The sequence below is a fragment of the Anser brachyrhynchus genome, assembly GCF_964034855.1.
Source record: "Anser brachyrhynchus genome assembly, chromosome: 1".
Taxonomy (NCBI): Eukaryota; Metazoa; Chordata; class Aves; order Anseriformes; family Anatidae; genus Anser; species Anser brachyrhynchus.
The window spans coordinates 105,335,615-105,357,122 of NC_137694.1; the positions used below are offsets into that span (position 1 = coordinate 105,335,615).

The following is a 21,508-nucleotide window of genomic DNA, read 5'->3' on the forward strand; positions in this document are numbered from 1 at the left end:
GGGGCTTTGTCCTCACCGCAGCACCAACAGGGTCAGTAACTCCTTCTGTGCAAGTAACTATTCCTTGTTGTCTTCTTTGCCCGCTCCCTGCCTCCTGTGAAGATGGGTCTGTTCACTGGCAGCGGCCTGGGAAAGAGATGGTGGCTGATCTCCCCTACTATCACTACCGAGCTCCCTCTGCTGAAGTGGAGATGACGGCCTATGTGCTCCTTGCTCACCTCACCACACAGCCGGCACCTTCCCAGGAGGAGCTGTCGTTTGCATCTCTTATTGCGAAGTGGATCAGCGGTCAGCAGAATCCCAATGGAGGCTTCTCCTCCACCCAGGTGAGCAACTTCCCTCCCGTGACCTCACACATCAATGTCAGGAGATTGTCAGAGTGTCAGAGAGCAAGGTAGGAGCACAGTAAGGTTTGCCCAGGCAGGAACTGTACCCCTGCAGTCTAGCCCCATAGCATCTGCCGCAGCTACCAAATTCCCCAAAGGCTGGAGGCCAATATATATGTCAAGTAGAACCACTGGGAGTGACTGGTATTTGGATTCATGACCTGGCTTTCTTGACAAAGAGGGACAGAACGGCAGTGGCCTGAGTGACAATGCAATTTGGAGCCCCCACCACAGTTTGCGTGTGCGCATGCAGGTGCTGCTTCCCCTGTGGAGAATGGCGTTGAAGGCTCCGCAGAGCTCCACGACAGGGAGTTGAGGGACGCGCAAGTGCTGTGCAGAGGACACAGCGAGAGAAAAGCATGTAAAAACTCACCTTTTCCATCTCTCCTTACTTGAGACTGGAGAAAGTGGAGAATGGAGGAGCGGGTGCCCACCGCCAGCAAAGGGCAGGCTCTGGGAGGACGGGTTGTGGAACGGCTGACTGGGCTAACCCGGCCCTGGGTGCCGGGACCTGTCTCTTGCAGGACACAGTGGTGGCTCTGCAAGCCCTGTCTGTGTACGGGGCTGTCACCTATGCCAAGAGTGGAGCAGCTTCCCAAGTGACCCTGAGATCTGGAGGGGACTTCCAGCAGGACTTCCAAGTGGACCCCTCAAACCGGCTGCTGCTCCAGCGCGTGCCCCTGCCCCAGGTGCCAGGGGAGTACAGCGCAGAGGTGTCTGGTGAAGGATGCGTCTACCTGCAGGTGAGGGCGATGGAGGCAGATGCTGTCCCGGGAGGGGAGCCCCTTCCCCGGCAGGAGCCAGGGAGAGGACAGGAAGGACAAGGGAGAGGGGAGGAGTGTGGGGGAAGGCTCTGGCAGAGGAGAAAAGTGTTGGTGTGCGGGGGAGGGAGAGCGGGAGGGACAGAGCTGCGTGTGAGGGAGCTGTGAGAATGGAGAAGTGGGAGGGCTGGGCCCGGAGACGATGGTCTCTCTCCTGGGTTGTGCACGCACACACACGCTCACACAGAGCTGCTGGCTCTCCCCCAGACGAGCCTGAGGTACAACGTGCAGCCCACGCAGGAGAACGCGCCCTTCACGCTCCATGTGTACACCACCCCAGAGACATGTGAGGACTCCCGGACTCCCAAGGTCTTTGACATAGGCATAAACGTCAGGTAAGTCCGTGCTTGGTCTGAGCCTTCCTGAGAAGCCATGGGAGCTGGAGGAGCCTTGGTGGTCCAGGGTGAGCCAGTCTGGGTGGGGCAGGGCAGCCCCCCGCAAGGTGGGCCAGAAGCAGCTGGGCTGGGAGGAGAGGCTGTGGAGGAAGGGGGCGTCCTGCAGGGGTGAAGCTGTGTGGGGAGCCCAGGGCTGCAGGAGTGGGGGGTGGGCTGGAGAAGAAGGTGTTGGGCTGCCTGAAAGCGGTGGGATGTCAGGCGTTAGGGAAGAAGTGGAAGTGCCCCCAGCTTTGACATGAGGCGCTCTCAATGTTTGCTGCTTGGTTCCTCAGTTACACAGGCGAGCGCAACGTCTCCAACATGGTGATTGTTGATGTGAAAATGCTGTCGGGATTCATCCCTGTCAAGTCCTCAGTAAGAAAGGTAGGAGCCCATGTGAATTATTTCTCCAAGGATATCTGCCCCTAATCCATTCCCTTTTTTAAAGGAGTGCCTAGTTCTTCTCCTGGTATCTTTTCCAATGTTAGCCCTGCCTCATTTTTCCCCTGGTTCTTTTACCCGTCTCCTGTCTACAGGTCTCCTGTGGTGCACAAGGGATTCCAGCACTCAGTTATCACTGAGTTCTGATACCCTGCTAAAAACATTGTCTTTATGTACCACCTTCAAAAGTAGTATTGCTTTCTTGTTCCTTTTGCAAATCTTACCTTGTGGCTTATAGTTTGTCCTGTAACAGTTCATTTGTTAGATTACCTTTTGAGAGGTTCATCAAGTGCATGGCATAGAAAATATTAGAGATTATGAGATGACACTGCAGAACTAGCAAGCCTGAAATAATGTGTTATCATTGCATTTTTCCATTGCTGTGTTTGGACCAGTGATCTGTCTCTGCTGAAGCCAGGCAGTACTTCATTTGCCAGTCTGGTGAAGGGAAGACCTTGGCCCTACCAAGGAGGCACTAAGTTCCATGCTGCAGACTTAGTTGGTTCCCTCATTCCCCATAGTATTTTATTCCCTTAGCGTCCCATCCATAGGCCTGTGGAAATGGCACAGGGAGACTACTCTCAACTCAGTAAAATTTTGGTCTTCTTTCTTCAGCTGCAACACCACATAGCTATTGAACGTACGGAGTTGAGTACCAACCATGTTTTAGTGTATCTGGAAAAGGTGAGTGTCCATCTGGGGCTAGAATGGGTCAGAGAAACACAAGCATGGGGACATTTAGCCACTCAGGGCAAAAGACATGGACCTCAAAACTACCATGGGTCTGACAAAAGTAGGAATGAATTTCATACTGACTTTTGCCCACCTTTCAAGATTTACTGGTACCTTCCTCCCAGCCCTCAGCAGGTTTTCTCTCCGTGCCTGCACACAGATCAGCCCACACCTGCCCACCAGCCACCGGCTCCCCCAGTGTGGGGAAAGACCTCAGGGTTTCCCCTTGCCCCTCAGCCACGCCACGCACACCCCCAGGGCCCAGGGCACTGGTGGCAGGGGGAGCACTAGTGGAAGGAGGCCAGCGAGGAGACACCGGGAGAGACCAAGGCAGATGCAGAGGCACCCCTAAACCTCCACTGCTTCCCTTCTCCAGCTGAACCACGAGACCTTGAGCTTTTCCTTCACGGTAGAGCGGGACATCCCTGTGCAGGGCCTGAAGCCAGCTCAGGTGAAGGTCTATGACTACTACGAGACAGGTAAGTGCGGGTCTGGGGGTGTCCCTGGGAACGAGTACGGGGAGTTGGATATGTGGAGGTGCATGGGAGCTCTGGGGACCCACAGCTGCCCCTGGCACCCATCCCTATGCCAGCCAACAGCCCTGCTCTCTCCTTCCCCTTCTGTTTTCCAGATGAATTTGCCACACAGGAGTACAGCGCTCCCTGCACCACAGGTAGGGTACATAGGAACAAATGACATGTTCTAGTATGCCCAGTTGCAGGTGCTTTTGAATGAACATCTTTGCAAACCAGGGGTATCCTCAGCCTAGGTATAGTCTCTGGGCATGTCTTCACTATGCCTGTAGCAGTCTTGTGACATACCTTAGTACAGAGAAGGAATGCAATACTGGCTACCCCATGTCCTGTGTAAGCCTTTCCTTTTTGTTCACTGAGGCTCAATCCCAATGTTATTGCCTTAATTTACACAGAGGCACTTGTATTTTCCTCTGTGTATGTCATGTTGAAGAATTGCCTCCCAGCTGTCTTGGGGAGATGGTGATGCTATTGACATGTCTTCAGTGGGGACCTGTCAAACTGCCCTGGTGGTTTTTTGTTTGTTTGTTTGTTTGTTTTTTGTTTTGTTTTTTTTTTTTTTTTCCCATTCTTTGGGAAATCCAGGTGCTGAGAGAGAACATGTACTGGGGTAGCACATGCTTTCTAAGGCAGATATCTCTGCCTCCCCTTCCATCTCTGTAGCAAGGATTTCTTGAACATGTCCAGCCATTCCCAATCCATCTGCAACTCAGAATTTTAGGTGACATAGGTTCCTAGGATTTAACTGGGCTTGAACTCACATGGCATGAAAGAAGGGGCCACCAGAACGCAGGGAAGATGTCCGGGGCTCTGGATACTGCTTCCTCAGGAACCATCTCTCATTCTGTTATTTCCACACCTCCAGACAAAGCTGAACAGGGAAACGCTTGAAGAACACATCTTGTGTGAGCCCTGCTGGATCAGCTCACATGTCTGTGCCTCTAGAGGATCTTCTCGTTAAGGTGGCCTACTGAAACGTTACATAAGGACACCTGAACACCAAAAAAAGAAGTGACAGTATAAATAAATTAAGTCTTGATTCTCCAAAGGTGCCTCTGGCCTTATTTTTTGTTAGTGTGCCTTTTCACTCTTCCCATCAGCAGCTCAGACTGTGAAGTGCTCTGAGATTTAGATAAAGAGCCATCCATTGCAAGAAAGTGTTTGGCAAGTCTTCGGGAATACCAGGAGACAGACATTTTTTGGCAGTGGGGAGGTTTGTCATCATACTTGCCAGTTCTCTAGGAGGAAAGGGAATTCTGCCTGGTCCACTATGCCCTGGAAACTTGGCTCCCTGCTTGTAAATGTGGGTGTTTTCTGCAAGATAGTTCTTGGACATAAACCTCTCTTCATATAACTCCCACAATTCCGTGGTGAAATCACTGCTGTGCAGCAGATGGGCTGTAGAACCTGTCCAAACTGATTTTTCAGAACAGCTAGAAGTGAAGGGAGGATCTGTGAAAGGAAACCTTTCCCATGAAGACATTGTCTGTTTGTTTCCAAACAGCTGAAGTGAAATCAGAGAGGGACTGGGAACTTAACATCATCATCCAGAATTTCAAACAAGATCTACCTTCTAAGCCAAAACTGTTGCATTTTTTTATGAAAACTTTATCTTATTCCCCTTAGAGGAGGCCTGGAGGTCTATTATATTCTTTTGAGTAATTTTAGTACAGTTTTCATTTTCTCCCCTTTGACAAGTTGCTGATCTTGCCTGACCCTAGCTGACCTAGCCTGATGTATTACATGGAGTTAACAGTAGTTTAGAAGGTGTGATGGCCCAAGGAAGCACGACAGAGTGTTTTAGTAGAAGCTTTTATTTAACCAAATAACTGTGCTCTTTTGTCTAATGCTTATGTATCAACATTACTGTACCTATAAACTCTGAATAGGTATAGCAACGAAAGTTTGAGTGGAACTTTTTCTTATAGTTGGCCAGATTGTATGGGATGATTACCAAATTTCTTGTCTGATACCCGAGTTTCCATCATCTGGGTATGTCCTTCAGAAACAAAACAAATCAACCAGAGTGCTAGTATGTTTCTAACTTTTTCCTAACTAGGCTTACAGCTAGGCTCACAATTAGGCTTAGTGGTTCCACAGAATTCAGATGAGAGGTCCTGGATCCCTCTCTGGTAGTTTGGGTTAAACTTTTTTTGCATGTTAGTTACACAAATTACCACATACTCTCTAGTCTCCCAAGGGTCTCTCCCAAGGATGCAGTAGAGATCAGCCCTAGCTCACTAGGTCATATGGCATGTGGTGTATTTTGTTTGAATTGCTCTGTGTGCAGAAGTGCCTTTGAACCTTCCAATGATAGCTTAAGCAAACACATCTGTAGGAGTCCCTCATGCAGCTTCTTTCATATGCACAGACCCAGGTTGTCAATACTATGTCACAGATTAAGCAAATAACTTATATTTATTTTAATGTTGCTTAAGCTCTTTGAGTTGTCATTATCCATGTGGGTGTCTGAAGACCCTCTTTCCCTTCTATGAGCTAAAACTCATCATTTTGTGAGGAAAGCAGTTCGCTCTGGCACTTTTTTTTTTCTTTTTTTTTTTTTATAGTTGCCCCCCTGCTTTGGGATTATTAGAGACAGTATTGGAGGTACACAGTCCCAGCTGAGACGTAGTTAAGGGCAAGCAGGTTCAAAAGTGCCAGGTGTGCAAACTTGTGCATACAGACATAGGTTTGCAAATACAGACCCTCATTTACAGCAACCTGTAGATAGATGTCAACAGCTCCTTTAGTTTCATTTGCTTTTTGGCAAGTAGTTTACCATGGTTATGCTGCTGCATCTTTTCTGCCTCAAATGAAACAAAGTGATCATCATGACAATTTAGTTTAAAAATCTGTAAAATCTCTGGAATATGTTCCATTCACAGAATTTGGATAATGGTTTTCTACCATAGAAAGAGTTAACACAGTATTTTGCTGCTGCCAGGTTAAATTAGACAACGCCTGATTGGTGCCCATGAGTAGCCACATCACTTATCATCTGGCTGGAGTTCCCCACCTAGCCCACATCTGTAAAGTAGTTTAACATCCCTCTGCTTGACTAGGATGTGAATTGTCAGTCACATGTTTGCAGGCCCTCCATGGCATATGACACAAGAAACTTTATCAACGCTACTGTAGGAAAGCACAAGAATATCTGAATATTCCATTTCTACCCCCATGGAGCAAGCTTTACATGCTTCAAAGGCAAATTGTAACGGTCTAAAATCAAAACAGTTTCATTCAGAAATCAAAAATTATGTTGCTTTGAGCACCTGGAAAATAAATTATGGTAGGAAATGAAATGGTTTTACTATTTCTAAATCAAATAAAAATGGAATTAGTATTCATGCTCAATTAGAAATTTTGCTCAGCATTCTCTGAAGCCTGTTGATTTCATAGGCTTCTCTGAATATGAGGTGTCAAAAAGGTCTTGGGTGAGTAAACACCAATCACCAAGAGATAACGTGAAATAATATTAATATTTAGCAAAATAGCTGAAGAACTTTATTTGTTTTCAGTACCATTGTCTGGATAGGCGCACTAAGAGAAAATTGGATGCAACAACTAGCTGTGCATACTTTGGATATACAAGCCATGATATCTAGCAATAAGCATTTAATGAGAATAAACAGTCACAACCTGGAGACACCTTAATATAAGAGGATTAGGGACAGTTTCACCAAAGCAGCTCTATGATTTAAATAAACATGCTATTTATACTAGACTCAGATAGTTAGGGTACTGGTAAATGCTATTAGCTTCTAGGCCATGCTGCTTGCCAAGACAGTGTTTACTCATAACTCCCTGGGAACCTTCAAGAAGCAGCAGGTACAACACATGGAAGTTTCCACAAGAAGGCCCAAGCTTCATCTGGAGAACAGGCTATTATTATAAGTTATCAGCTGAAAGCACAATACATGCATATATCCCTCTGGCCCTCCACTGCCCCAACACCCCTTGCATGTTCTAAGCTTCACATTTAACTTAGAAGAGGGCAGACTGTTAGTCTACTCCTACATCTCTAAGAATAAGAAACAATCCTGGAAGGAGTGGCTCCTGGGCACATTATTTTGTGTAACGTTAGTTGATCATCCGGACTGCCTCCAGGTAAGAGACATGGATAGGCACCTGCAGAGGGCAATTCAATCAAGTCATGGTTTCTAAGCCAGGGAAGAGAAATTTCTCTCAAGAAGTACCTGTCCTTCTCCATTGTTTAGACAGAATCTCAGCTAACACGTTTGGAGTAAACATCTCGGAGAGAGCTACATTAGAAAAGCTGACCCTGACTTAAATCGTCTTCTATCTTTATAACTGTCAGCCTTACAGTTCTGCACACAGGCATGGAAGCATGGCTGGGTGGGATGCTCTTCAACCTAAGAAGCCAGAGAGATTAAAGCTGTGACTGGAGATTGAGCAGCAAGAAACAGAACTGGGAATAAGCTGTTCAAAAATCATTGGTCAGTACAGTTAATTTGTTTGTAAAGTTCGTTTTTCATTCCTTGCAGGCACTGTCCAAATGTCAGTCTATTCTCTCTGTAGATGGTGGTGATACTGAGGCAGGTGGGGTCTAGCAGCTTGGAGTATTCCTCACGCGTTGCCCTGATCTACTTCCTCTGCAAGGATGAGAGAAAATGGAAGGGGACAGGAGTTAGAGAGAGATGCTAGTTCCCTCTCTCAAGTGGAGAGAAAGACAGAGCAAGATGTATCATGCTGCAATGTGCCACCAGCATGTAAGGCTTTGCCACATACAATTGCTAAGCAGGCTGGGGTGCCACACCGTACAGCTATGCTCCCGCCATGAAAAATGTCATGGCTGTGTGTACAGGTGTGGGTTTGTCACTAGGGCAGTTTTCTCTCACCATACGAGGGAGGAAAACCCAAGTTCTTAAAATGGACAAACCATTTCAATAGTAAGGGCTGTGCAGGATTCCTCCTCGATGAGGACTTCTTGCTGCACGTATGGCTGTATACCCAGAGTAGGAAATGAGGAGCTACGAGCAGCACCATATTACAGCTTTAGTGAAAAGGTATACCATGCTTGGGCAGGAGGTTCTGGAGCATGGTACGGTATCACGGAAGGTCAGACCATGACATGCTGCTGTATGGGATATATATGCTGGTGACCTTGATTTGTTCTATTGATTTAGACAGCGCACTTCTGGGAAGCAGAGTGCCAGGTGGTTTGGAAGAGCCAAGTCCCATGATCAGCAAGATCTCATAGCTACACTAGCAGGAGCATTCAGGAAGGTCCAGCAGATACCCTGATGCCAAGACAACAAAAATGATGTACGAAACTCGAGCTCAAAGAAGAAGGATATGGGGCACCAACCGGACAATAACCTTCAGTCAAGCCAGAAGGACCTGACTGTGAGAATTCAAGGAGAGTCAGTTTTCAGTGAGACAACACCACTGTGCCTCCTGTGTTCACAGTTTTGCATCCAAAATTTGTGCGTATGCACTGGGAAAATCTCATTCAAAATAACTGTCAGACACAGATAAGCACTGACTGGAAAACCTCATGCACGGTGAGGAAGATTTAGAAAACTCTGAAGAAGAGAAGAGCTCTCCATACCCTACCTGTGGTGCAGGGAGCGCTGTACTCCTGTGTGGCAAACTCATCTGGAAAACAGAAGGGGAAGGAGAGAGCAGGGCTGTTGGCTGGCATAGGGATGGGTGCCAGGGGCAGCTGTGGGTCCCCAGAGCTCCCATGCACCTCCACATATCCAACTCCCCGTACTCGTTCCCAGGGACACCCCCAGACCCGCACTTACCTGTCTCGTAGTAGTCATAGACCTTCACCTGAGCTGGCTTCAGGCCCTGCACAGGGATGTCTCGCTCTACCGTGAAGGAAAAGCTCAAGGTCTCGTGGTTCAGCTGGAGAAGGGAAGCAGTGGAGGTTTAGGGGTGCCTCTGCATCTGCCTTGGTCTCTCCCGGTGTCTCCTCGCTGGCCTCCTTCCACTAGTGCTCCCCCTGCCACCAGTGCCCTGGGCCCTGGGGGTGTGCGTGGCGTGGCTGAGGGGCAAGGGGAAACCCTGAGGTCTTTCCCCACACTGGGGGAGCCGGTGGCTGGTGGGCAGGTGTGGGCTGATCTGTGTGCAGGCACGGAGAGAAAACCTGCTGAGGGCTGGGATGGGGTAGTCATCCATGCGAGAGAGACGAGGAGACTGGCAAACAGGTTTGTGTTTCATGGTTACAAGGCTCACGGTGCTTAATATTCCACTACTTCTTTGTCCTTGGTATTGCCAATGTAATTCAGAGCTCCACCGTGTGTCCCTCTGCAACCCAGAGTTTGTCCTTACCTTCTCTACATACACCAGAACGTGGTTTGAGCTGACTTCTGTTCGTTGGATTTGGAAAGGCTGGATGCTTGAGAGCTGGAAAGAGAAGACAAGGAAGATGTTACAGACCTGAAGGGATGTCACTCCTCCTTCAACTCACTGAACCTTCTTCCAATCACGAAACTTTTAGCAGGTAGAGGCTGAGAAGTAATGCATGGGGAACATACGTCCTATAGGAATCAGCAAATACTCGTGTAGAGCCCCTCACAGTAAGTCTTATCTCAGTTCTGACCATCTCATGCTGTTGCACTTCCTTGACAAAAAAAAAAAAAAAAAAAAAAGTAAAAAAGGTAATGAGGGAATGGCATTTTCACAGCTATTGAAAATCTTTTGAGGCTCCTGAATACTTGAAATTGGACCTGATCGTATCTTCCCAAATCTCAGGCTCAGGTCCACACAATACATTAATGCAAGCTACCTAAAGTGGTACGGGTGTGAGAAGGGGCTGCTTCTACTGGAATCCCTCGTGCACCACGGGAGATCTGGAGACAGGAGATGGATAGAAGCAGGGGAAAAGTGAGGCAGGGCTAACATTGGAAAAGATACCAGGAAAAGAACTAGGCACTCCTTTAAAAAAGGGAATGGATTAGGGGCAGATATCCTTGGAGAAATAATTCACATGGGCTCCTACCTTTCTTACTGAGGACTTGACAGGGATGAATCCCGACAGCATTTTCACATCAACAATCACCATGTTGGAGACGTTGCGCTCGCCTGTGTAACTGAGGAACCAAGCAGCAAACATTGAGAGCGCCTCATGTCAAAGCTGGGGGCACTTCCACTTCTTCCCTAACGCCTGACATCCCACCGCTTTCAGGCAGCCCAACACCTTCTTCTCCAGCCCACCCCCCACTCCTGCAGCCCTGGGCTCCCCACACAGCTTCACCCCTGCAGGACGCCCCCTTCCTCCACAGCCTCTCCTCCCAGCCCAGCTGCTTCTGGCCCACCTTGCGGGGGGCTGCCCTGCCCCACCCAGACTGGCTCACCCTGGACCACCAAGGCTCCTCCAGCTCCCATGGCTTCTCAGGAAGGCTCAGACCAAGCACGGACTTACCTGACGTTTATGCCTATGTCAAAGACCTTGGGAGTCCGGGAGTCCTCACATGTCTCTGGGGTGGTGTACACATGGAGCGTGAAGGGCGCGTTCTCCTGCGTGGGCTGCACGTTGTACCTCAGGCTCGTCTGGGGGAGAGCCAGCAGCTCTGTGTGAGCGTGTGTGTGCGTGCACAACCCAGGAGAGAGACCATCGTCTCCGGGCCCAGCCCTCCCACTTCTCCATTCTCACAGCTCCCTCACACGCAGCTCTGTCCCTCCCGCTCTCCCTCCCCCGCACACCAACACTTTTCTCCTCTGCCAGAGCCTTCCCCCACACTCCTCCCCTCTCCCTTGTCCTTCCTGTCCTCTCCCTGGCTCCTGCCGGGGAAGGGGCTCCCCTCCCGGGACAGCATCTGCCTCCATCGCCCTCACCTGCAGGTAGACGCATCCTTCACCAGACACCTCTGCGCTGTACTCCCCTGGCACCTGGGGCAGGGGCACGCGCTGGAGCAGCAGCCGGTTTGAGGGGTCCACTTGGAAGTCCTGCTGGAAGTCCCCTCCAGATCTCAGGGTCACTTGGGAAGCTGCTCCACTCTTGGCATAGGTGACAGCCCCGTACACAGACAGGGCTTGCAGAGCCACCACTGTGTCCTGCAAGAGACAGGTCCCGGCACCCAGGGCCGGGTTAGCCCAGTCAGCCGTTCCACAACCCGTCCTCCCAGAGCCTGCCCTTTGCTGGCGGTGGGCACCCGCTCCTCCATTCTCCACTTTCTCCAGTCTCAAGTAAGGAGAGATGGAAAAGGTGAGTTTTTACATTCTCTCGCTGTGTCCTCTGCACAGCACTTGCGCGTCCCTCAACTCCCTGTCGTGGAGCTCTGCGGAGCCTTCAACGCCATTCTCCACAGGGGAAGCAGCACCTGCATGCGCACACGCAAACTGTGGTGGGGGCTCCAAATTGCATTGTCACTCAGGCCACTGCCGTTCTGTCCCTCTTTGTCAAGAAAGCCAGGTCATGAATCCAAATACCAGTCACTCCCAGTGCTACTTGACATATATATTGGCCTCCAGCCTTTGGGGAATTTGGTAGCTGCGGCAGATGCTATGGGGCTAGACTGCAGGGGTACAGTTCCTGCCTGGGCAAACCTTACTGTGCTCCTACCTTGCTCTCTGACACTCTGACAATCTCCTGACATTGATGTGTGAGGTCACGGGAGGGAAGTTGCTCACCTGGGTGGAGGAGAAGCCTCCATTGGGATTCTGCTGACCGCTGATCCACTTCGCAATAAGAGATGCAAACGACAGCTCCTCCTGGGAAGGTGCCGGCTGTGTGGTGAGGTGAGCAAGGAGCACATAGGCCGTCATCTCCACTTCAGCAGAGGGAGCTCGGTAGTGATAGTAGGGGAGATCAGCCACCATCTCTTTCCCAGGCCGCTGCCAGTGAACAGACCCATCTTCACAGGAGGCAGGGAGCGGGCAAAGAAGACAACAAGGAATAGTTACTTGCACAGAAGGAGTTACTGACCCTGTTGGTGCTGCGGTGAGGACAAAGCCCCCAGCATGCAACTACAGGATGAAACAGGAAGGGTGAAACAGCGCCTCACTCATTGCATGTTTACAACTAGTCTCGGAGTGCTGAGGCCCTGTCTTCGCGCCAGGATACCACTTCCACTTAAACTCCACGCTCGTGGAGGCATTTAAGGGCTTGGACACCTCAAGGAGCAGAGATCTACATAGAGCACTAGGCTGGGACACCGTCCCATTTTGAGTAGAGATGCCTGGGTGGGACAAGTAACAAGCTCCATGAGGGAAAATGAGAGCAGGGCTTGAGAGCCACCCGCAGGTGCAGAGGGCAGAAGGTGCTGATGACGCTTCCTCCACCACCCTGACAGACAACGCTTGGGCAAACTGACTGTTCAGGCTGACTTTACCAGAACAGTTCTGAGTTTTTATGCGGTTTCCTGCAAGACACTTAGCTTACGCTAGCACCTCTGAAATGACCCGTATGTTTGTCTTCTGTATCAGCACATCTCTCTCTTCCCTGGTTTATCATCCTCTGTACTTTGTTCTGTGTCGAGCACATCCGCTGGGAGGAAGGAGCGGCCATAAACATTGCTAAGCCTTTACTAAGCAGTGGTTGGCGTTACAAGAAGAGCAGACCGAGGTGAGATGCTAGCAGAGCCATGCTTTTGCTGAGCACCGATGGTGTGGTGTGCAGTGCCTCCTGAGGAATCCCCTCAGAGCAGAGAAGTAGAACCGGACACTGAGAGGGAGATGTCAAAAATGCAACCACCTTGCACAAGTGTTTCCTCTCCCTACACTTTTCCCCACCCACACAAGCCATTTCCTGTACTCACTGCCCCACCAACAAAAGCCATTTTATCAAAGGAAAAGATAAGGTCTGTGGGCTGGAAGAAAGCAACATCCTACCAGGAACGCTCACCCTTTTTCACCGCTTCCTTTTCAAGTGAGCCAAGCAACGCCTTCCGCTTCTCCTCCATTCCTGCCAGAGCAAAGGCGTACGCCAGCAGTGCCTTGGTGTACACATGGTTTTCTTTCCCATTTGCTGCTGTTTCCAGGCAGAAGAGAGCATTACGCACCACTGAGTGCTGTGGAGAGGGAGACAGTGAGACTGGGCAACAAGATCTCTCACTGAATTCTATTGTAGAAAAACAGGAAGAATAGGTCCATGGTACACACGGACCCTTGAAAACCCCACTCCTCTGTCTGATGGAGATTGTACCATCATGTATTCCTTACCCTCCATGTCTGCTACCCCAGGTAACAAATGGACAGTCAGAGGCTGTTCCTCATTTAGTACCTTCTCTTTTCTAATACATCATGTTACAATGTTTTTTTCCAGTTTGATTTTAAAAGTGGGAAGTAGGTCTCTAATCCTTCTGCCTAGGAAAGTATTCATTACCTGACTGATTGCACGTGGTGTTGTGCCAACACAGTAGGCTCTTACTAGTGTTGTGGTGGGAATGTACAATTTCAACAGAAAAGGAGAATTTTTTGATGTAGAAAACCTATCTGGGTCATTTCTGGGATTTAAATATTATTTAACTAACAGTTAATCCATGCTGTACTCTTTTAAATGAGCAAAAGCAAGATCCTTCACAAAAGAACTTAGAAAAAGATTAAATGAAATGTTTATGTGGGAGACAGGATTGGACAAGGGAGGAGACTGGAGGAAATGTTATTCTAGTCTGGGCTTGAAAAGAAAGAATATTCAGACAGTATTTCCTATTTAAAAGGTAAAGGGGCTTGATAATCTGTGGGAGCCTAGTAGGGTAAGTTACTACCAATAGTGACTCAGGTGACACATACAGTTACAGGCAGAGGAATCTCCAGCAATGCAATAGTGATGTAGGCCGTCAGTGAGACCTCGTTGTCCACTCCACCCTGCAGGGAAACACAAAAGTAGATGTCATTCCCACAGAGCACCACTGACTTCTCCCTGTGCTATGCTATCTACAGCATGCAAGGACAAATTCTTCCTAGCCTCCTACTTATTGTTAAGTCCTTCAGAAGTTGCCATTGGCTTCTTCCTGCTTTTTTAATAGTTCATATACATAGATTCTCTCTCCTTCCCAATCCCCAAGCGCTGATATATCTCTTTTGGTCCCAGGCTGACTTACAGTCAACTTCCAGCCTCACAAAGGCCATATGGAGCCAAACAGGCAGATATATTACCTTCATGGCATTATTCAGGAGTGTCCCAGAACTGTGGAAGCAACCATTCTCCTTCTGCTTTTGAGTGAGCCAGATCAAAGCATCCTGGATGTGCTTCTCATATATGAAGATGTATGGCCGGGCCTGGGCAAAGGACTTGAGGACAAAGGCTGTGAGCCTGAAAGCAAGAGAGGGAACTGAGACAGCCGGCCCTGTATCCGTCACAGGTGATGGGGCCCATGCAGACATCACTGCTCTGGAAGAAAGCAGTAGAAGCTCCAGAAGCTGGTTATGTGGACTGGTTGGAAACTACAAACTAGCTTAGCAATTTGGTGAGACAGGGACCAATGCTAAAAGTAACTGCCATTCACAGACATGAGGACTGCGGGTAGGTGGGCAATTGCATTCTAGGGATTCATCAGCATCTGTTAAAAAGAACTTGCTTGGGCATCCTGAGGGTCATCCTTACTTGAGCTGAACCAGGGTACTGGGGAGGTAAATAGCTATCAGTGCACCATTACAAACCTAAAGGGGATCTCCCTTAGCATCCTTCCTTGTTCCCTTATCCCACATGATTATTTATGATGTCATGATTATCCTTTCACCTCCACCTCCATTTCAGCTTTCACAATGACCAAGCACAAGAGGACGCTGAGAAAAGGGAGGGGATGAAGAGTAAAAATACAAAGCCAGTGGTACTGAAGTCTTACCAGGTATTCCCAACCTGCCCATATTGGGGCCCAAAGGTGCTATAAGAACCATCCCAGTGTTTATAGTTCAATTGCCTTTGATACCCTGAAATGGAGAGCAGAAGAATATTTTTGTTGTCTCAGTACTTTTCAAGGAGTCATACAAATGAAATGTAGCAGAAATTGTTCTGGCTGTAAAAAATCAGGCCCAGCCAAAGGTGAAGAATGCTTCTGAAGTCTCAGTCCTAAAGACCTTCTGGGGCCTGTGATTCTGTATAAGCAGCTGCCAAGATTAATCGTTACAGACTGATTTATATATTTCATAAAATGGTTTTCTTACAGAAAAGAGTTGTTTTATTGCCAGTTCTGGACTTTTTCTGTGTTCCTGTTTGGACACTGTCCTCTCTCACCCTGCACCTCTACCTGAGTGCAGAATTCTCTCTCTTGTAGATACTGCATTATATTCACTCAACCCACTACAGTATCATGTCCCCTTCCAGAGAATGCACTAGGAAAACCTCCCCTAGATCATACGTGCCAGTGGTCAAGTGTCCTTATCCATACGCCAAGGAAAGGAATTAACAGAGAAGCTGTGTCCCAGCTCACCGCTCACTAAGTATCCAATGGCCTTGGATTTGATCTCCTCACTCAGCTGCCCTGTCTTGTTCAGATAGTCCAGGACATAGATGTTGGGTGCAAACAGGACCATGTTCTGTTCCCCGCAGCCAAATGGCATCTGGAGGAGCTGGTGCAGGTTCTGCATGGAAGTGCCCATAATGTCACCTGGGTAATGAGAGATTTTCAAGGGCACATTAGCACAATTCAGGGCTCAGAGGTCAACTATGCACAGGTTGAAAAAACATGGCAGTATTTTAAAATAGCATGTGACACTGAAAGTGCTTCACTTACCTAGCACTGAGAAATATGCTCTTGCTGAACCATCCACCACATTCTCCGGGAGAACTAGAGCAACTGTCTCTGACATTGATTTTTCTGGGAAGAACAAAACAAAACAACGACAACAATACGAACAACAACCAGATCAGTTTGGTTATGCTTCCTGATATGTCTACATGCATGTGTGTCACCTAATTGGTTGAGATACAGTTCGCTGCACAGGGGTTTCCTGCCTTCAACAAATACATTCATCTGCATTTTTGTTGTGGAATCCTCCCATCCTGCACATTTTCCATTGGGCCTGCAATACTCTCACACACAAAATGTTATGGATTTCTACATTGCACTATCAGCTGGCCTGGTTTGGAAAATACACTTTCTAGACTATTTTTCTGGCCTCTCCTGCTTTGGTGGGCAGTCCTGGCAGAGTTCAGTTTGTGATTTTACTTGCATAGAATGAAAGACATTAGAGATAACCCTAATAAATACCAGATATTCTGTCCCCACAGGGACCTAGGCAGCCTCACTTCCTAAGAGCTACGCTTCTGCCTCTGCAATTGCAGAAACTATTACAATCACAGCTGTTTAGGAAGAATTAGTTTCACTACCAGTTGGAGATACATCTAGTTTATTCAGTTTCATTAGATGCCTATAATTTTTAAGCCTCATTTTCTCCTTATGTCTTAGTCTTTTCTTCAGGGAAAAGGAAAAAAAAAAAAAAGAAAAAAAAAAAGTCCTAGAAAGAAATAAGCTCTTACCAGATGCACAGATCACAGAGTTATACGTAGTTTCCACCTCCATCCCTTCTGGCTTTGGGGAAGAGGGAAGAAAAAAAGCAAAAAGTGAGAAATAGACAGAAAAAGAAATAAAAGAATTATCAACAGAGAAACTAGAAGGGACACTAAAGAGAAAACGAAATACTTGCAAATTCTCCTGTGGTAATTACTTCATAATGCAAAGCCTTTAGAATTTGCTTACAAAGACGTTCCTCTGTACACAAAACTGATGATAGAATCATAAAATCATAGAATCATAGAACGGCTTGGGTTGGAAGGGACCTTAAAGATCATCTAGTTCCAAACCCCCCCAGGCTATAGGCAAAGATACCACCCACTAGATCAGGTTTGCGAGGGCCCCATCCAGCCTGGCCTTGAAATCCTCCAGGGACGGGGCATCCACAACCTCTGTGGGCAACCTTTTCCAGTGCCTCACCACCCTCTGAGTAAAGAATTTCTTCCTGACATCCAATCTAAATCTCCCCTCTTTCAGTTTAAAACCATTCCCCCTTGTCCTGTCATTATCTACCTGAGTAAAGAGTCCTTCTCCATCCTTTTTATAAGAACCCTTTAAGCACTGAAAGGCCGCAATGAGGTCTCCACGGAGCCTTCTCTTCTCCAGGCTGAACATCCCCAGCTCTCTCAGCCTTTCTTCATAGGAGAGGTGCCCCAGCCCTCTGATCATCTTTGTGGCCCTCCTCCGGACTCGCTCTAACAGCTCCACACCGTTCTTGTGCTGGGGCCCCAGACCTGGATGCAGCACTCCAGGTGGGGCCTCACAAGGGCAGAGCAGAGGGGCACAATCACCTTCCCCGACCTGCTGGCCACTCCTCTGTTGATGCAGCACAGGATGAAGTTGGCCTTCTGGGCTGCAAGCACACACTGCTGGCTCATGTCAAGTTTATCATCTACCAGAACCTCCAATCCCTCTCCACAGGGCTGCTCTCAATGAGTTCTTCTACCAGTCTGTCCTCAGGTCCAGGATTGCCATGGCCCAGGTGCAGCACCCTGCACTTAGACTTGTTGAACCTTATTTGGTTCACATGGGCCTGCTTCTCAAGCCTATCCATGTCCGTTTGGATGGGATCCCTTCCTTATGTTGTATCAACTGCACCACTCAGCTTGGTGTCATCTGCAAACTTGCTGAGGGTGCACCCAGTACCGGTCCCAGGACAGACCCCTGAGGGACACCACTTGTCACTGGCCTCCACCTGGACACAGAGCCATTGACCACCACTTTCTGAGTGCAACCTTCAAGCCAATTCCTTATCCACCGAATGGTCCACCCTTCAAATCCATATCTCTCCAATTTAGAAATCAGGATGTCACGTGGGACTGTGTCAAAAGCCTTACAGAAGTCCAGGTAGATGACATCTGTCATCTGTAACACAGAATTATAACATGCCTAATTACAAATACGAAATTTAATACTATTCTTTCCTTTCCAATTACTCAAAGAAACCTCGTGGCTTCACAGTTTATAAAGCTGATAACATGCAAGGTAACGTTACCGACATTGCTAATGAAGCCACAGGGCTCTATCTTCCAAGGTGATACTTTCCTTAGTCCAGCCTAGCAGAACATTTCAGACTCTGTTTACAGCTGATTGTGACACTATAGGATATTCATGCAAGAGTTTTGACAGGTGATAACTAAAGCACTCCAATGCTCCCACAAGTGACATATTAGAAAAACCAAAATTTAAATATACGCCACTCAGCTGGTGATTTTTGGCCACATTTAATGAGGGTAACCTCTGTTCCTCTATTTCAGAAAATTCTCGACCAGTTTTTCAGAAAAGTCAGAAAAGAAGACATATTTTCTGTTGAGGTGATCTAGAATATTCTGCATAAAACTCAGGAATCAAATCTTTACTAGAAAACATTTTTTTTCAGAGTTTAATTTAGCAAGATCCTCTCAACATTTTTTTATCCTCCAAACAGGAGACTTGCCATTTATTCATTACTGGTTTCCAGCTTTTGCCAACTGATTTTTTTTTTCAGCATGTAAAAAACGGTATTACCCTGACATTCTCACACAGTTAAAACATGTTGTCTCTCACTCTTCAATATAAAAAGATGGAGAAAGATTAAAAACTTGGGGAAAATTCAAACTCCAATAAAAAGAGAGAAAGCATTAGGATAAACCACGACTGAGCTAAATGCTTGCTTGCAAAAGCGCCTGGTGTTTGTTTCAGTGTACCACCCTGAAATGCAACTAAATGAGAAGCCATTGTTTTGTTTGATTTTGAACATTTCAACAGGAAATTCAAATATACAAAACTAACTATTCAAAAGATTTTCCTTTCCAGCTATGCAATTCCTGTGTGAAAAAAAAATCCTGTATCCCAACTAGCTTTCATCAAGGATTGGTTTCCCGAGGGGCAAGAGGATGCCCCAGGGGCTCTGGTCATCTCCCTTTGATCTCCCTAGAGTCCCATGACCTGCTGCAGGGGGTACTGACATTCGTGTGTTTGGGATGACAGAGCTCCACTCCAAGCAAGTTGCACTGTATCCACCCCTGCTAATTAATTGTTGGATGCTAATCTCTGATTCTATCCACTCGGGGCTAGATGGGGTAGACTAATTACTTCATTACAATAACAGAGTAATACCAGTAATCTCTTAGACAACTCAACAGAAGTTATTTTAATTCTTATTCAGTTATTTTCACCCCCCCACAATCTGGGAGAAAAGACTCTTTTAAAATTCAGAAGCAATTATCTTCCAGTATCTTCAAAGAACAAAGTAATTACTCTTTTTCCAGAAGGCATGTAGGAAATTGCAATTTTTTTCCTGAAATGTTCAATAGTTCTTTGTGCCCTAATACATGGAATGCATTGTACAATCACATTCATTTGTAAATAAGCAAAATTAAAACAAAACAAACAAACAAACAAAAACAGGATTGTTGTTCCATCATTACATACAGGTTAGCAAAACATTTTCTGAAGTAATGTATTATATGAATCCTAACTCTGCCTAACTGAAAATTGGAATGTCTATAATTTATGGAGGAGTTGCGATGTCTTGACTAAATTTTCTTAAGTAAGATTATTTCTTTCCTTTCATGTATAGGAGTGACAATGTTGTGACGTGATATTGTATAGAACTCACTATGCGAAAAGCTAGTATTATTTGTTTGCCATTAATATCACAGGGAGTCTTAATACTGTGGATAAATTTTATGACTGCCTATTTATCATAAAAACTGTGGTTTAATCATTGTAAAACAGTGTCTAAGAAAAAAATGTAGAAAAGAATGCAAAAATAAAAAGTCAGTTCATACTGTTTCGAACATTCTTAAAACTATAATAAAAACAATTCAAAACAATGATGGTATTTTTTGTTTGGAAATACGTGTAGATCGTGGCAACTGTTTCATGTTCTAGAGTACTGGTCATGTGCTGGAGGAGACACATAAGTTTTCTGGCAAAGCTTCCATTTGTAGCCTATCCCTGTGACTTATTACAGGCAACACCAAGGAGTTCTCATTTTTCTCCCAGATGATGTCTCTGGGATGAACGTGCCATGATTGCTTATTTTTCCTGTTTATGTAATGTAATACACTGCTTTTACTTAAGACAGCGATTCTATGAGTTATGGGATCTGTTGGCCTGTATGAGATTTATCAACTCTTAGTTTAATGAAGCATGCAGAATAAGAGCCATTATTTCTGCTATCACGACTTAAAGATCTTTATCATGCAGCAACTGTTACTATGTAGCATGAAATTATTATTACTCTTCTGTGCCACCTAACTCAGCATCCCCCATACCTCCACCAGCAGCTGTCTGATGACTGTGTCCTTCCGTCCTTTCTCAGGGGTCTCCACTATGGCGTTCCCGCAGGGCTGCTGGTTTTGCAGGGCCTCAGCGCTCACCGAGAACTCCACCTGCCCTGGAGGAAACAGGGGTCAGCCAGTCCTGCTGGGCAGCACAAGGGAAATGGGGGTTTGTGTTTGTGCTGGGCACTCTCTGCTGTGTTACAGAGATTTTCCAGGAGGAGAGCTAAATATGTGCCAGTGTTTTATCTTGATCCTGCTGCGGCCTTCTAGACCACCTCTTTTGTGATGGCCACCCAAGCAGGTGCTAATCAGTCAGCAAGAAGAGCAGCTGAGGGGCAGGTCTTCTAAATCAAACAGTCTTGTTTGGGGATGCTTCAGAGGAAGAAAGCTCTGAATTAAATATTTCAGACCCAGCCACATTAAGGTACTTCATAGCTCCACAACAGGAATGTCTAAGCACTTTGCAAGTATTAAGGGAATTTGTGATTTCTATTCAAATTTTGAGAAAAGGCCACAATCCTTAGAAAGTCTGTTTAGGACCTGCATCCTAAGATTGTGTCTCAGCCTCAGAGCTGGCCTTCCCACTTCTAGCACAGATAAGTTACTTCCAGACAGGTTTGGGGTCCTAGTTCCTCACACCAAAGACCTGATGCTATCCACAGATATCTTATTCTAGTATTCCCATGTTGTCCAGACTCTTACCTAGAGATTTTGGTGTTACTGCCCAAGCCACAGTTTTCCTTTCATTCAGGCAGATGCAGTAGGATTCTTCCTCCTTCTCTACCGGAGCAGCCAGGAAATGAGTAGATTTAGCTAGAGACACACTGACCTGCCATTTATACAGAGAAGTGTCAAGAAGGTTGGAATTACAGAGCATCTGGAGTTACTGAAGACAGAGCACTACAGACAGAGCTGGTTATACTGTGGGACTGAGAACTTCATGGATATGGCAAGAACAGGGTAATAAAATGGAAAAAGACTGAGATGAGTAAAATTTTAAGAGATTGGTGAGATAAGTGTGGAGAAC

At 46.9% G+C, this 21,508-nt stretch overlaps 2 protein-coding genes across 4 annotated transcripts in view; one reads left to right on the plus strand and one right to left on the minus strand.

Annotated features, from left to right (window-relative positions):
- A2M (alpha-2-macroglobulin) overlaps positions 1-4,335 on the plus strand; it is a 28,178-nt gene extending 23,843 nt beyond the window's left edge. For both annotated transcript variants that reach the window (XM_080592697.1, XM_080592698.1), the window contains exons 29-36: positions 103-326; positions 911-1,129; positions 1,415-1,542; positions 1,875-1,965; positions 2,638-2,706; positions 3,131-3,233; positions 3,386-3,427; positions 4,153-4,335. In XM_080592697.1, coding sequence (XP_080448823.1) covers positions 103-326; positions 911-1,129; positions 1,415-1,542; positions 1,875-1,965; positions 2,638-2,706; positions 3,131-3,233; positions 3,386-3,427; positions 4,153-4,178 — 902 coding nt within the window. In that variant the 3' untranslated portion in view covers positions 4,179-4,335. The remainder of the gene's footprint in view (positions 1-102; positions 327-910; positions 1,130-1,414; positions 1,543-1,874; positions 1,966-2,637; positions 2,707-3,130; positions 3,234-3,385; positions 3,428-4,152) is intronic.
- A 2,427-nt stretch (positions 4,336-6,762) lies between these two features.
- The window catches only part of LOC308195385 (alpha-2-macroglobulin-like), a 39,971-nt gene continuing 25,225 nt past the window's right edge, over positions 6,763-21,508 (minus strand). For both annotated transcript variants that reach the window (XM_080592718.1, XM_080592719.1), the window contains exons 20-36: positions 21,184-21,310; positions 20,473-20,594; positions 16,678-16,729; positions 15,932-16,015; positions 15,629-15,805; positions 15,044-15,128; positions 14,355-14,511; positions 13,989-14,063; positions 13,102-13,267; positions 11,889-12,112; positions 11,094-11,312; positions 10,681-10,808; positions 10,258-10,348; positions 9,588-9,662; positions 9,059-9,161; positions 8,865-8,906; positions 6,763-7,900 (exon numbers count right to left, since the gene is read on the minus strand). In XM_080592718.1, coding sequence (XP_080448844.1) covers positions 7,875-7,900; positions 8,865-8,906; positions 9,059-9,161; positions 9,588-9,662; positions 10,258-10,348; positions 10,681-10,808; positions 11,094-11,312; positions 11,889-12,112; positions 13,102-13,267; positions 13,989-14,063; positions 14,355-14,511; positions 15,044-15,128; positions 15,629-15,805; positions 15,932-16,015; positions 16,678-16,729; positions 20,473-20,594; positions 21,184-21,310 — 1,953 coding nt within the window. In that variant the 3' untranslated portion in view covers positions 6,763-7,874. The remainder of the gene's footprint in view (positions 7,901-8,864; positions 8,907-9,058; positions 9,162-9,587; positions 9,663-10,257; positions 10,349-10,680; positions 10,809-11,093; positions 11,313-11,888; positions 12,113-13,101; positions 13,268-13,988; positions 14,064-14,354; positions 14,512-15,043; positions 15,129-15,628; positions 15,806-15,931; positions 16,016-16,677; positions 16,730-20,472; positions 20,595-21,183; positions 21,311-21,508) is intronic.